The 14,641-nt window shown below is 41.8% G+C and overlaps 1 protein-coding gene across 1 annotated transcript in view; it reads right to left on the bottom strand.

Annotated features, from left to right (window-relative positions):
- Nucleotides 1-10,101: 10,101 nt before the first annotated feature.
- The window catches only part of MCTP2 (multiple C2 and transmembrane domain containing 2), a 181,184-nt gene continuing 176,644 nt past the window's right edge, over nt 10,102-14,641 (bottom strand). Inside the window, exons 22-24 of the mRNA XM_083184241.1 lie at nt 13,745-13,854; nt 12,524-12,621; nt 10,102-11,104 (exon numbers count right to left, since the gene is read on the bottom strand). Of these exons, the coding sequence (XP_083040367.1) occupies nt 11,036-11,104; nt 12,524-12,621; nt 13,745-13,854 (277 nt within the window). The 3' untranslated portion in view covers nt 10,102-11,035. The remainder of the gene's footprint in view (nt 11,105-12,523; nt 12,622-13,744; nt 13,855-14,641) is intronic.

The following is a 14,641-nucleotide window of genomic DNA, read 5'->3' as shown; positions in this document are numbered from 1 at the left end:
ACTACGCGGAATAGGACAGTACATAAACAACTTAATGGGCGCCATTATAATACACAAGTAACATTACTCCCATTCTGAAAAAAAAAATGACCCCAACTTTCTCTAACGACCGTCCAATCTCTCAGCTCCCATGCCTCTCAAGAGACTCATCTACTAGATTGTAAGCTCCTCCAAGTAGGGCCCTCATCCCTCCTGTTGTCAAAGCCCACTTCTTTTCACATTTCACTCACAGCTCTCCTTTACTCCAACACTCACTGACCATCTTCATACTTATCTCCATCATTGGCCTCAAGCCTCTAGTTGTATGTTGATTGGGTCCTCACTACTTACAATTAAGCTGTAATGTGTATTGAACTGTGGCGCTCTTTATTTGTACTGTATTTTTGTTATTTATTCAATGTTATGCCAAGTTTTGTCTCCCTGTATTGTTCCTTTGTGCGGCGCTGCGAAACACTTGTGGCGCCTTATAAATAAAATAATAATAATAATACTCTCACCTCACAAACTTTCTCAACTCTCACACCCTATTGGACCCACTTCAGTCAGGCTTTCTTTCCCAACACTCCATTGAGACAGCACTGACTAAAGTGGTGAATGATCTAGTCACTGCTAAGTTGAAAGGCCTTGATAAAGGACATTGTGTCTGAAACGCGTTGGCGGAAGGGGCTGATAAACTGTGGACGGACCTCCAGGACATCTACCAGCATCCAGGGACGCCTGTGGTTACCATCTAAGCTGTTTATGTCTACTTCTGTGGACAAAATGTTCTGGTGAGAGTCCACCTTTTATACCCATTTTATGTACATTGTACTTCTTTTTAACTGGATTCATGCAAAATAAAACGGTATTTCACCATTGGAGATATTCTGTTCAATGTTTTACATGGTGAATACCCAAGGATAAACCTGAAGGATCCACCTGAGGACCTATTTTTCCACACCTATTAACAAAAAGCGACTTTTGTCTACTATCTAGTGGACAATTAAGAGGGTACGATTCCTACCTTAAAGTGACCTCACAGTATAATTTAGTGTCTTAACGTTATTACACTATATTGTTGTTTCTCTTCTTGCATGTTACATGAGCAATCCTCAGTGATACATTGGGAGAAGCATTTTTAAAGGAGCGCCTGAAAGATTGTCGGTATTCTTTTTGTGTTGTTCTAAGTTGAAAGGCCATTACTCACTACTCATTCTTCTAGATCTTTCTGCTGTGTTTGACTCTGCTGATAACACTCTTCTCATACAAAACTACATTCCCTAGGTCTTAATGATACAGCCCTTTCCTGGTTCTCATCTTATCTATCTGATCGCTCTTTCAGTGTTCTTTTCTCTGACTCTACCTCCTCTTCACAGCCTTTGTCAGTCGTAGTTCAACAATGCTCAGTTTTAGGTCCTCTGATTTTCTCAATTTATACATCATCTCTTGGTAAACTAATCAGCTTTTTCGGATTTCAATATCACTTGAATGCGGATGATATTCAAATCTATCTATCAACTCAGAGTTGTCACCAGTGGTTTTGGGCCGAGTCTCTGAATGCCCCTCTGCCATTTCATTTTGGATGTCTTCTAACCACCTCAAACTCAATATTTCCAAAACAGAATTAATTATATTCCCACCAGCCGTGAACATTTACTATCCTGATATCTTCAGAACTATTGACAACTCGACAATCTACCCTACCCACAAGCTCGTTGCCTAGGGGTCATTCTCGACTCTGAACTGTCCTTTGTTCCCCACATTCAATTTGTCTCCAAATCATGTTATATGAATCTAAAAACATATCCAAATTACCACCCTCTCTCACACAAGACACTACTTAATTTTTCATCCATGAACTCATTATATCCCACATTGACTATTGTAATAGTCTCCTAATTGGTCTTACCAAGAACAGACTCTCGCCACTGCAATCCATTTTAAATGCTGCTGCTAGGCTGATCTTCCCAACAAGACGCTCATCGCCTGCTGATCCGCTCTGCCATTCCCTCCATTGGTTGCCTGTATTTTACAGTATTCAATATAAAAACTTCTACTCAAATATAACGCTATTAACCATACAACATCAGCATATATCTCTTTACTTATCTCAAAATATCTCCCAACTCGACCACTCTGCTCTGCACAAGATCTGCATCTGTCTTCTGCACAGATTACTAGCTCCCAATCAGTATTACAGGACTTTCCTCAGGCTGCTCCTGCCCTGTGGAATACACTCCCACGCACAATAAGACTCTCTAATAGCCTCCAAACTTTCAAGCGTTCCCTAAAAACTTACCTCTTCAGGCAAGCCTATCATATTTAAGTACCACACGAATAACCCTCTGAGGCACTTATGTATAGCTTCCCTTCTGGACTTGAAACTTGGTGGGACTTCTATGCTACAGTATTACTGGTGCCTGTCCTTGTGTTTCCCTCCTATGTCCCTATAGATTGAAAGCTTGCAGCAGAGCCCTCTTACCTCCAAATCTATCTGTTGTTACCCAGTTTGTTTTATCACAGTCTACAATTGTAAAGTGCAGCGGAATCTGCTGCACTATATAAGAAACTGTAAATAAATAAATACATTTATCATGTACTTGTCCTGCATGGCCTTAAGCTGTGGGGATCATTGGCATCACCCATGAGGATCTCTGATTGTCGCACTTGGTATCATTGGGGTATGTGATGCTCCTGGCAGGAACCTGTCTTTCCTGGGACCTCAGTCAATCTGATTTAACCATCTGAGCTCAAGAATGGATATCCTTAAAACCTGGATTTTAGTGGCAGAGTTTGGAAAACTCTACACTAAACATTACCGGTACTTGTTTTTTCGGCTTGATTTGTAATTTTTTTTTAATAGCACTTCATTTCTGACATATTACATCTTTTCATTTATTTCATTCCATTTCTAGAAAAGTATTGTGAAAATAAAACCTACTTTATAAAAAAGGTTAAACTTCCCTTTAAGTTTGCCAGTGAATGCTCCGTGTGACAGGCAACCACAACATACTGTAGGTCAGGGATAGGAAGGTGTATGAAAGATTGACAGGTCATCTGCTCCTACAGTATATGCATCTTGTGAGAAAGGTAATATCTGCATCATGTTACCTTTGTTTAAGACATTGGCTGGAAGTCGCTAAACAGCAGCTTTTTCAAATTAATTGTCATAACAAGAATTTAAAAAAAAAAGACAGAAAATGAACCAGTGTTTGGCATGTCTAACATTAGAAGGTGGCATTTAGGTAGAACAAAAACATTTCCACTGTAACAAAATGAAATGTTACTGTTGGCTGGGAAATGCTCTACCTGTGAGATATGAAAGGTGTTCAGTGACAGACACATTAAAACACCATTAAAAGGGAGAAAGAACACGATGTAAGAGCAGATTTAACCTTCACAATGCATCACGCTCTCCCCTCAGCATTTCCTTTCTTTTTGGACAAGTTTAATAATGGGATTTATTGCAACAGCTACTTGTCCTTATTGGATGGATATATCTCACAAACAAGTCTTCACTGATTTGTGTAGGGTCTATAGTGCTTTATTAGGAGATAGTAGAAAAGTAACTAAAGTTGTATAAAGAATGACAATTATGAAGATGTAGAGCAACAAGTGGTGTGGCCCAGATCGGGGTGTTACCACAGGAATACTGGGCTTGCAGCTCTGTCATTCCAGAAAACTCGTGTAGTAGTGCACTAGGTCCCAGGGGACCCTTATAGCTCATTGGATCTGCCACTATAGCGGATCCTGCAGAACCTTCTGTACACAGATAGACTGGAAATGTCCTTGCGCATGCATGCATTTGGTAAAAATGGCCAGAGGTAGATATTGGCTGCTGATTGTCATGAGCTTAATGGGGACTACACACATTTTCTAAGCGATCTAGTTAGATTGCATAAAAATTACCTGAAATTGCGATTTGGGGTAATTTTCTAAGCAATCAAATTAGATCGCTTAGAAAATGCACCTCCATCGTTCCGTGTGTAGGGGCCACAGCGATAGCAATGCGCTGCCTTGCATGTTGCTATTGCCCAGCGATTAATATCCAGCATGCTGGATAAATCTACGTACATCGCCGGCCAGGGCCAGTGTTCTCACCGGAGAATTGTCGTGCAGTGCTGTTTTCTGAGCGAATTTGCCGTGTAGTCTACAGTAGCATTGCTCAGCACAGTCACCATGTGTGTAGGCCCCTTAAAAACTAAAAAAAAACAGCAGCAATACTGCTAAACTACCTGGTTTCTGCTCTTTTGTTTTGTAAATGAAAATTCTGACACACAATATTGCCCAGTGATGTAGCAATGGCTCTCACAGTGGCTTGGGGACAACGGTGCCTGTGCTATGCAGATTCCATGTACAGTAGTCTAGCCTTCTGCATGAAAATCTGCTGAAAATGTCACTACAAACATGGATGCCATCTCTCTCCTTTACAAAGGGGAAAAGCTGAAAAAAAACAGACTGTAGCAACACATTTACCACCAAGGGAGAAATGTAGCTGTATCTTGTAATGTAAATATCTGGTCTTGGAGAGAGATAAAGCACAGAACTTGCTGAAAAGAAGCCACCAATTAATTTCTAACATTTCTTTGCTAGATAAATGGTTCTTAAAAGAAGTCGTTGCCATGTTCAGAGGACTCTTCTAAATATTTTATTTTAAAGTTGACACATTCCTCAGATACACCATCCATCCATGGTGGAGCAGAAAGACAATCTAAAACACACCAGCAAGAATGGTCATATAATAAAGAAAAAAACAAAAAAAACTATAAATGCGTTTAGAATCCAAACCTAAATCCAAGCTTTGTGTGTCAGGATCAGAAATTGCCAATTTATGCTCAAATGTCCTCAAGTGTTACTGAAACTCTAGGGGCATTCTCAATTGGGGGCAAACATTTTTTTTCAGTTGCATACTGTGTGTATCAAAAGTGTACTTACCTGAGGTAATGTGTAATTTGTTGCAAGTTCTGCTGTTGTTTTTTTTTCTTTTACAACAAAAACATTGCGACCAATTGAATATGCTCCCTAGAGTAAAGTAGTGGCACATCTGATGGCGGTTGCTCATAACCTATTTTATGGTCCTGGGAATATATTAACTAAAGGTCAATTTACTGTAGATACATTTTTATTGATTTCAAATGCTAAATATTGGCCTAAATCTATGCTGTGTTTCAGGGGCTTTAACATACATTTACTAACAGACAATTTTTTAAAATAATGACTGTGAAATTTTAGTAACTGTGTATCGTGGCCCCTGAAACACAACATCAATTAAGATCATTTTTTTTTACCAATTTGAAACAATTTTTTTTAATCTGTTTATTTGAGTTCTCTTTTTCAGTTGAAGACCATATCATAGTCACTGAGACATATACAGACCACAAATACAGAAACTTGCCCGTAGACAATAACTTTGTTCTGGCACTGAATGCGGAGTGATTTGGTAGCTACGTGCACCATCTGTAACCATACCACAAGATCTGAGGGTTAGCTATACCAAAATTGTAAGTTGTATAAAATGTTTAAATTAAGTATATCTCCTTATTCACGCTGGTGTTCTATTCAGCAGAGATCTCTCTGGAATACTAAAGGAAACATTGTTATTGATTGAGGGAGCAGACTTTGGATGCCGTTCTCAGCATAAAAAGAGGCATCTTTTGATGAGCCGTGGCTTAATTAGGTGGCAATCACTGTTAACAAAGCATGGGAAATGCCACAGCTATGAAGAGCTAAGACTGGCAGTGATAAATGCAAATGTCTAGCAATGACTTAGGCTAGACTCGTACATACTTTTTAGGTCTTGTTTTGTATGGAGGTTTTTATTTTAATGAGCGTCTGTGGTCTGTGACAAGACATGGATCATGAAATACATGTTCTTGACAAGTAGAATGATGTGCGGAAAAATCTGAAGTTTATCCTAATGTAAATGGGAGAATTTACAGAGCAAATAGTCATACAAATCTTAGTGAATATTTTTAAAAGATAAATGTAATTTTACAGTTAGTACTGCATATTTTGATTATCGCTATATTGAAGGTCCTTACAGCATGATTTGTACTTGCCTTTATAAGATTTATAGAGGGACCACAGATAATTACTTGGCTGCTTTAAGTGGTATGCAGTAATTGAAGTGTGAGCCACTGCTTGGGTGCATTATAAAATGGGTTGGGATCATTTCGTCTACATCATGATGGTTCGACAGTCATTAGGTCAACATGGGAAAAGGTCGACATGGGTCTAGGTCAACATAGTTCAAGTTCAAAAGGTTATTAGTTCAACAGGTCATTAGTTTGACAATGTCTATGTCGACAGTCAAAAGGTCGACATGGGTTTTTCAGTGTTTTTTTTTTACCTGAATGTCAACACAGTCAACATGGACACAGTTTCAAGTGCACAGCATCCCCTCGCATCGCTCGCTATGCGTCGGGCACACTATTTTATTCTCCCACCACGCCCTAGAGCACAGGTCTTCAACCTGTGGCCCTCCAGATGTTGTGGAACTACATATCCCAGCATGCCCTGAGGGTTTTTGGCGTGCTCTTATAGGAAAAAATGTGGCAATGCATGTTGGAACATGTAGTTTCACAACATCTGGAGGGCCACAGGTTGAAGACCCATGCCCTAGAGCAGGGCTGGGCAACACCGGCCCTCCAGATGTTGATGAACTACACATCCCAGGATGCTTTGCATTCGTTTTGCTATGTGGCCATGCTGAAACTGATGCAAGGCATGCTGGGATGTGTAGTTCATCAACATCTGGAGGGCCAGTGTTGCCCAGCCCTGCCCTAGAGGATGGTAGGGAATGAAATACCACCTGTCGGCTCAAAAACAGTGAAAAACCCCATGTCGACCTAGACATCGTCAAACTAATGACCTGTCGACCTAGAACCATGTCGACCCAGACCCATGTCCACCTAATGGTGTCGACCTAATGACTTTCGACCATCATGCTGTAGACCAAATGACCGCATCCCTATAAAATATGTTATTCATTACAGCAGGGCTCGACAAATTTCTATAAAATCTAGGAGCCAGGATGGAAATGTAGGAGCCAGATATACTAATAACAGAGACAGTGCGTGCCAAAGCCGTGCACCGAAAAAAAAAAATTGCATACGCCATAATGTCCATTACATTACATGTACACACGCCATAATGCCCATTACATCTATACATGCCATAATGACCATTACATATACCACACGTCGTAATGTCCATTACACATTTATACCAAACATCCTAATGCTCATTACACAATATGCCACACACTAATGCCTATTACGTATAATACCATATGCCGTAATTACATATTATGCCACATAAGTTCCACTTACCTACATGCTCATTGATATGGGTTTAATGCTTGATGCCATAGGTTAACATGCTCTGCCAGGGGTAAATTCTTGTTTCTATGGGTGCCACTGTGGGTGCCCCCTGGCCTCGCCTTCCCTGGGGCAGGCCTGTAGTAGGCTGTAGTTAAGGCTGGAGGTGTGCTATATTGGAGTGGTCAGGTCTCTCCCTTCAGCCCACGGGGCTTCGGCTGAGCAGCTGCTGGTCACCAGGGAAAGGAAGTCTCCCTGCTCCATCAGCGGCTGGGGGTAAGTGGTAGCAGCAGCCGGGTACATGGTGGCTTCGCAGTGGAAGGAGGAGCTGGACCTGCTGCGGCTCTGTGTGGGGATAACTGGGCTGCTGCGGCTGTGTGCACTGGAGGCTAGGATGCTACCTGCTGGGGCTGTGTGCAAGGGAGGCCGCCTGCTGGGGCTTGTAGTGTTCACTATAGGATTTTTTTTTTAGGGCAGGGTTGTAATCACCAAGCAGGGCACATTTTTTTCAATTGGGAGGGCATTTGAACTGGCAACACATTTACAATCCCTCCCCAGGAGTGCCATAGAAAAAGTGCCCCCAGTAATGCCATGCCGCCAATAGTGATACAGACAAAATGCCCCCCAGCAGTGCCATGGATATAATGCCCCCAAGCAGTGCCTTGGATATAATGCCCCCCAGCAGTCCCATGGATAACACACAAATAATACCCACTGCCCTGGCAGGCCTCTTATGAGGGGAGAAGCAGGGCTCAAGCTTCTCCCTCCAATGGACCCCGACTGCCATTTAAAATATGGTGCCAGCCCATAAGCCGGCTGTGCGTCCCCCGCGCCCCAGGCTGCTCGGAAGGGGCACCCTACAGCCAGCAAGAGCCGATGCCGATGTCCTGTCCTAGTGAGCCACTCTCAGCAGAGGTGATCAGTGGCATGTCAGCACAGCAGGGAGCACCTGTATGCGCTAACAGTCGCTGTTAACTATGCTGACACGCCACCTCTCCCTCTGCTGAGAGCGGCTGTCAGCAATTCCTCCACTGCGCTGAAACACCGCTGAGGTCTCTGTTGAACAGAGGCAGCGTGGCAGCTCTCCGGGGAGGGCACATTAGAAACTTAAAAACCGGACTTGTGTGCGCCGCCGTGCGGGGGTGGCCGGACTGCTGCCTGCTGGGGCTTGTGTGCGGGGGTGGCCGGACTGCTGCCTGCTGGGGCTTGTGTGCGGGGGTGGCCGGACTGCTGCCTGCTGGGGCTTGTGTGCGGGGGAGGCCGTGCTGCTGCCTGCTGGGGTTTGTGCGCGGGGGAGGCCAGGCTGCTGCGGTGGGCTGTGTATGGGGAAGGCCGGGCTGCCACGACCAGATTCTGCTTCCTCCATAAAAAAAAATCTGGTCGCCAGGAAGCAGAATCTGGTCGCCGTGGCGACCTGGCGACCGGGATTTGTCGAGCCCTGCATTACAGAAAGGTGTAGGTGACACGGGTGTTTAATAAAGCACACAGGCATATCTAATTGCATTTCTGGGTAGACGCATATACTACTACCTACCAAGTGGACCACTGTAGGTATATATAAAGTGATTCCCTTATGAGGGCGGATATAATGTTGCCCGGGATAAGGAATCCCAGGCCGAACTCAGACTTTTTATCTATCTATCTATCTATCTATCTATCTATAATGGCCTATTTATAAGCTCAAACTGGGTCTTTTAATCAGTTACCGCATCATACATTACATGCAGATAGTTTATTTTATGGACAAGTGCCATCACTACAGAGCAAAATGTGATGAATTACGTTTAAACAGATGTCACCGACTCAGTGCTACAAACCATTGTCGTGTCTACAAACCATTTATGACTGGTTGCTATAGGTTATGGTCACTGGGTTTTCTAAAACTTTATTAAATCATTTCATATTCCACCTGCAGAGTAACAAACACAGTCTACACATTATTTTTTCTTTTAATAGAATTACACTGAGCCACATGTATAAGATGTACAGAAATTAAAACTTACAACAAAATATTTTTATTTAATACAAAAATACAATTCTAACCAGAAACAAAGCCATACATCTATAATTATAAATGCATTTTTTTTTTAACAATATACAGACTACAACCTTTAGGGAAGATTGTTTGTAGACAATGTAGAGTCCATGTCTTACAAAGAACATGTGACGAGTAGTAGTAAATCAATATAAAATTCAATAATAAAATATCCCTTGATTGTTATGAAAAACAAAATCTGAAATGCAGTTATTTTTAAATATACATCATAACACTAGATTATTTACAGATTATACAGAGCAATCAGTAGAGAACGGATTTATATATAACCCAACATATTAGTTGTTTTCAGACTACTGACTGAAACGTACCTAAATTTAAATCAAATATAACACCATGGAAAGTAATTCTAGATCAAGCCACCCAAATAATCCAGAAACATAAAATGAATCCTGAGCGTTAATGTATGTGTACATCTCAGATATTGGTTGGTTTAGGAAGAAATGACACGCACATTGAAGATATTCCAGGATTAATATATAAAATTACGAATCTTTGGCACCGGTGTGTAACGTTCCAAAAATTGCAAACTACTATAAATTCTAGAAAGTCTTTGGATAAAACTGTATTTAAAAATAATCTATATTAATGCCACAGTTTAAAAATAGCTTTGTATTATTGGGGCATATGTATTAAGCCTGGAGAGGAGATAAACTGGAGATATAGGGAAGGGAGATAAAGCACCAGCCAATAAACTCCCAACTGTCATTTTCAAACACAGTTCATTGGCTGGTGCTTTATCTCCTTTCTCTTTATCTCCAGTTTATCTCTTCTTCAGGCCTAATACATCTGCCCCATTGTTGCCTATATTCTGCTTTTGTGGAAGCTTTCTAATAGAAAACCTTTAAACTCGGGTGGTTTCCACCAATGACACTTTAGCAACATAATTGTTAAGATTGCGTCATATGAATTTTGTAGTGTACTGAAAAGTGCTAGATACAGATTATATAAATATACATCTTTATTTTATATTGCTATGTACAGTTTGGCAGTAAGGTGCAAATGCAACAGTTTTTCTAAGAAAATTATACAGGCTTCAACCAGTTACAGTAACTTCAAATAAATATATTCTTTGTTTGCACACTGGTATGTACTGTAACGTACAAACGCATATTGCATCCTGTACGGTGCAGGAAAGGGAAATCTAAGCAACCACAAAATTACACCCGAATGTGATAGACATGCATTCAAGACTGTAGCTGGTCAGAAGCATGATTGACATTACGTGGAATATTCTGTTAATGTAGAAAGCCTTTAGCACATTAAGCAAACATTTATCATCGGGTCCATCAGAATAAATCGTTAAGGCCGTTGTCATGAATTATCAAAAGTACCTTAGAATTCTTTATCTTACCCTCTCACCAAAAGACAAACAGAAAGACTGACCAATGAAACATTAATATAACATACACATACTCCCTCATTTCCAATTCATTTTGTGCAGAAGACATTTATTCCCAATTCCTACTGGCAAATCCTTGGTACATGGTGGAGGATTAACTGAAACCAGTCAGCAGAACGGTGTGGTCTCTGACACACCTAAGACAGCATATCTCTGGGGGTATCCTGCCCCCCTGGCCTTTGTCCTTAAGGTGAGATCAGTAGAGTCCAGGCTTGGAGCATAAATTAGTGCATGATGTTACCACTGTAAAGCAGAGACGCTTGGTAACACAGTCCTCTGTTACAAGCCACTTCGCTTTTTCTTAAAGGCACCTTGGTTGCCACAAGGTTTCAATTCGGCGTACTGCACCTGTAAAAGTAAACAGAGATGACGTTTGCCATTAAGCGGTTCTAGCTTTCTACGGAGTGAGCTAATGGCTCCCCAAGGAGACACTCAGGGAATCTACAGAACATTCTGAGTAATGAATCATTTTCTAAACATAAGAACACTGAGAATTAATTGGTAGCCGGAATGGAGTTTCTTCAACATGTGCAAATATTAAGTGCAGAAATTATTTTAATGAGACAGAGCGGTTTCTAACAGATTTTAGCAATGGCAAATAGGTGTCTCTTTACTGACTTAAGGCTATTACAACGTACTGCACAAGTGAATTAAAAAGGCCCCGGGGAACAAACAAAAAACGCACATAAGTGAACTGTAACAACCCCAGTACAAATCTATAAATAAGGATGACAAACTGAAAAGCCTACATAAAACAAATTAATTGCATGAGCTGCTCTACATAGCTAGGCATGTTTGTCCAGACTGATTCAGCTGCAAGTTCTCCTGCGGAAATGTTGGGAGAATGCTATTCTGGAAGTAGGTGGGTTGCGTTTCTTAAGTACATACGGTCAGAAACTGCGATTCCTGCCTTCGGTAATGTACACCACAAAAAAAGACAAACTAGGAAAACTAAACCGGGGTGGTGAAAGCATCAATAGTCTTTTTTGGTGACAGAAAAAGCGGCAACATTTCATATGTTGCATTCTGCATTTTCTTATCGATTGTTTAATACTGTAAAAAAAAGATTTCCCTGTAATACCCATGTATTATTTGCGCTCTGCCTGCTTAATTACTGTACTTCAAGGCAGGGATTCAATTCTGGATTCCAACTGTCTGAACGTTTCTACAGTCGCAATACTGCCCCGTTGTCAGCCAGCTTGCCAGTTTATTGGCAGGCGGAATTCAATGTTCCGCTTGTCGAGCAGAGAAAAGAGGGCATGTCTGCAAATACGGCCGTGAATTGTCGAGATCAGGCCGTGAACTCAACAATCCACGGGCGTTTTCTGCAAAACGGACCCGACTGGTTTTAAAGTCGGGTCTGTTCTGTCGAGCTGCCTCTTCAATGCTGTCAGAAACGACAGCATTGAATAGGAGCCCGCCGCTACTTCCTACAGGATTTAATACTCCCCTAAAGATGCAAAGCTCCTGTGAGTGATTGCAATATCATCAGAATTCTGCATTGCTCCTGGATGCTGGACAAGCCATGCACTGGTGCTCTATGAACCACAGCACTACATCAAGGTGGGTGTTCTAGCATGCATGGTCAGCGCAAGTGTGAGAATAGAATACCAGCATCAGGCGCTAATCACATTTGCTTACATAACTTGAGGAGCCATGTAAACGTCATTTGTGTACATAATACTAATAATGAGTGGCTATGTCTTGGTAGATTTTCTATGAAACTATTATGCAAGATCATACCAAAGAAAATAAAAATCAACTTACCTTTTGAACATCGGATGGTACCCTGGAGAGAAAATCTAGAAACTCATTATTGTCTATGGCGTATGGGTTCCGAAGTCTCTTTGTAAATTTATTGATGCCTGCCAAGAAAAATCCATTTGAGCTTATTCCGACTTTAAAAAGAATGAATGCCGGCACATCAACCGCGACAGCGTGAGCAAATTTACAGGTTAGGAATGAGTGGGTATTATTGTTTTTTCTCTTCTGCTGGTCACATGTTAATTTTCCAGAGCAAAAAAGAACATCCAGCCTTCTTATAGAATGACATACATCTGTGCCCTTCTAGTATTTAACGTCAGTTGTAAAAGAATATGTCATTACCTATGTAAGGTGTGATAACACCTATGTCACACTGCTTAATAAGCATGCAGATGGTCAAAATAATATTTGACACACCAGTGCAGTACATCAAGTACTCCACAGAGTCTAGAACATTAATTTTAGTCTCAAAAGTAATTTAAGGTAAACTTTAAAAATATATATATATATTTTCTAAAAGAAAACATATTTTACATTTCAAAATGTCCATGACTTGGATAAGTCCCAACAAGAATTATGCTTTTGCCATATTGAGCAGCTGTTTAACCATCTCCCCTCACTGTACAGTGTATTATGTTGACATAAAGCTGAGCTGATTAGCATGCTGGCTGGAGGGTTTAGCATGCTAAACAGATTCTTGGGGTAATGTATTTGTTTGTTTTGCCCCGTACACACAGGGCAAGTTGAGTTTTGTACTGAACAACACTGAATCGCTCAGATCGCTCAGCACTCAAGCTGCCCATACACGCTGCTTTGTGGGCGTGCTTTCCGTGCTGTACTAGCACGGATCACATTGCATTGCATGTGCATCCGTTGCGCATGCAATGCGATGCAATGTGATGAAACCTAAGTACAAAAAGTTTGTGCAAGCACATACTTTTTGTACTGTGCGATGAGGTGCCGCGGGAGCGCGCACCTCAAAGCACACATCGGGACAGCACGCTTAGCAGCGTGAATGGGCAGCTTCAGCACTGCATTAGCAAACGAACACTGGCGATGACTAGATATTGCAAGCAGGCTTGCAAGGTCTAGAATGGCAATTGCGACATGCGGGGCTGCGCATCACTATAGGGCGCACACTCACACCGAGTTTCATTGGTGTAAAGCAAATAATTTCACTTTTAAAAACACAATGTATTATTTTGAATTTAAAACATCACTTACCCCAAATAAGAATGATGTATCGTAAAGGTATAAAATACAAAAGAGTTGTTGCAACCAAGAGTATGGAACAGGCAAGAAAGGAGAGGAATGGAACGCTCCAATTAAACGTACTGAAAGAAGTAAATAAAAACAACAAAAATGGGTAGATTGCATTTATGGTCAACCGGCAAAACGTTCACTAAATACCAAGATGCATTAATCGGGACAATTCAAAAGTAAAAGGGAAATAATTTTTCATAGTATTACAGATTTTCTGAGCAATGTTGTACCACGTGCTTTCAGCCTAAATTAAGTGATCACATGGCATGATAATTACATGGGGGGGTTGATCCCAAGTGCTAATATGAAGTAATGCATAACAATCAGCAACTGATGTTAAACAATGTACTGTGGTGCTATTCCATGATAACCCACTGAACTGCATGATTACTGCAGTAGTATTAGCAAGATAGCACAAAAAAACAAACAATTCCTTACATGGATGTAGATCAGTGGTGGCCAACCTGTGGCTCTTGAGCCTCATGCGGCTCTCCCCCTTGTAAAGTGCGGCTCCTGCTCCCACTGCTGCCTACCGCCCACCGTCTGTCCCAGTCCCCCCTGCTGCCGGTTCCCTGAATCCCTTCTCCTTCTGAGGGGAGGAGAACGTGCATCGCGCATCTCTCCTACCCCTTACTGTGCATCCCTGTGACTGGGCCGTCCGCCAATCAGAGCTCGTGGGCCAGCAGCCAATCAGGAGCCTGCCAGCGAGCTTTGATTGGTGGGCGGCCCAGTCACAGGGAAGTGAGGGGGAAGGAGACACGCTGTGTGCTGTGCTCTCCTCCCATCGGTGACATGACAGGAGGACTGCAGGGGGACACCAGACTGTCCTCTCCCCGCCTGGCAGCAACAACGGTGAGT

The sequence above is a fragment of the Crinia signifera genome, chromosome 4 (genome assembly GCF_055691185.1).
Source record: "Crinia signifera chromosome 4, ASM5569118v1, whole genome shotgun sequence".
Classification (NCBI taxonomy): Eukaryota; Metazoa; Chordata; class Amphibia; order Anura; family Myobatrachidae; genus Crinia; species Crinia signifera.
This window is presented reverse-complemented; position numbering and strand designations above follow the sequence as displayed.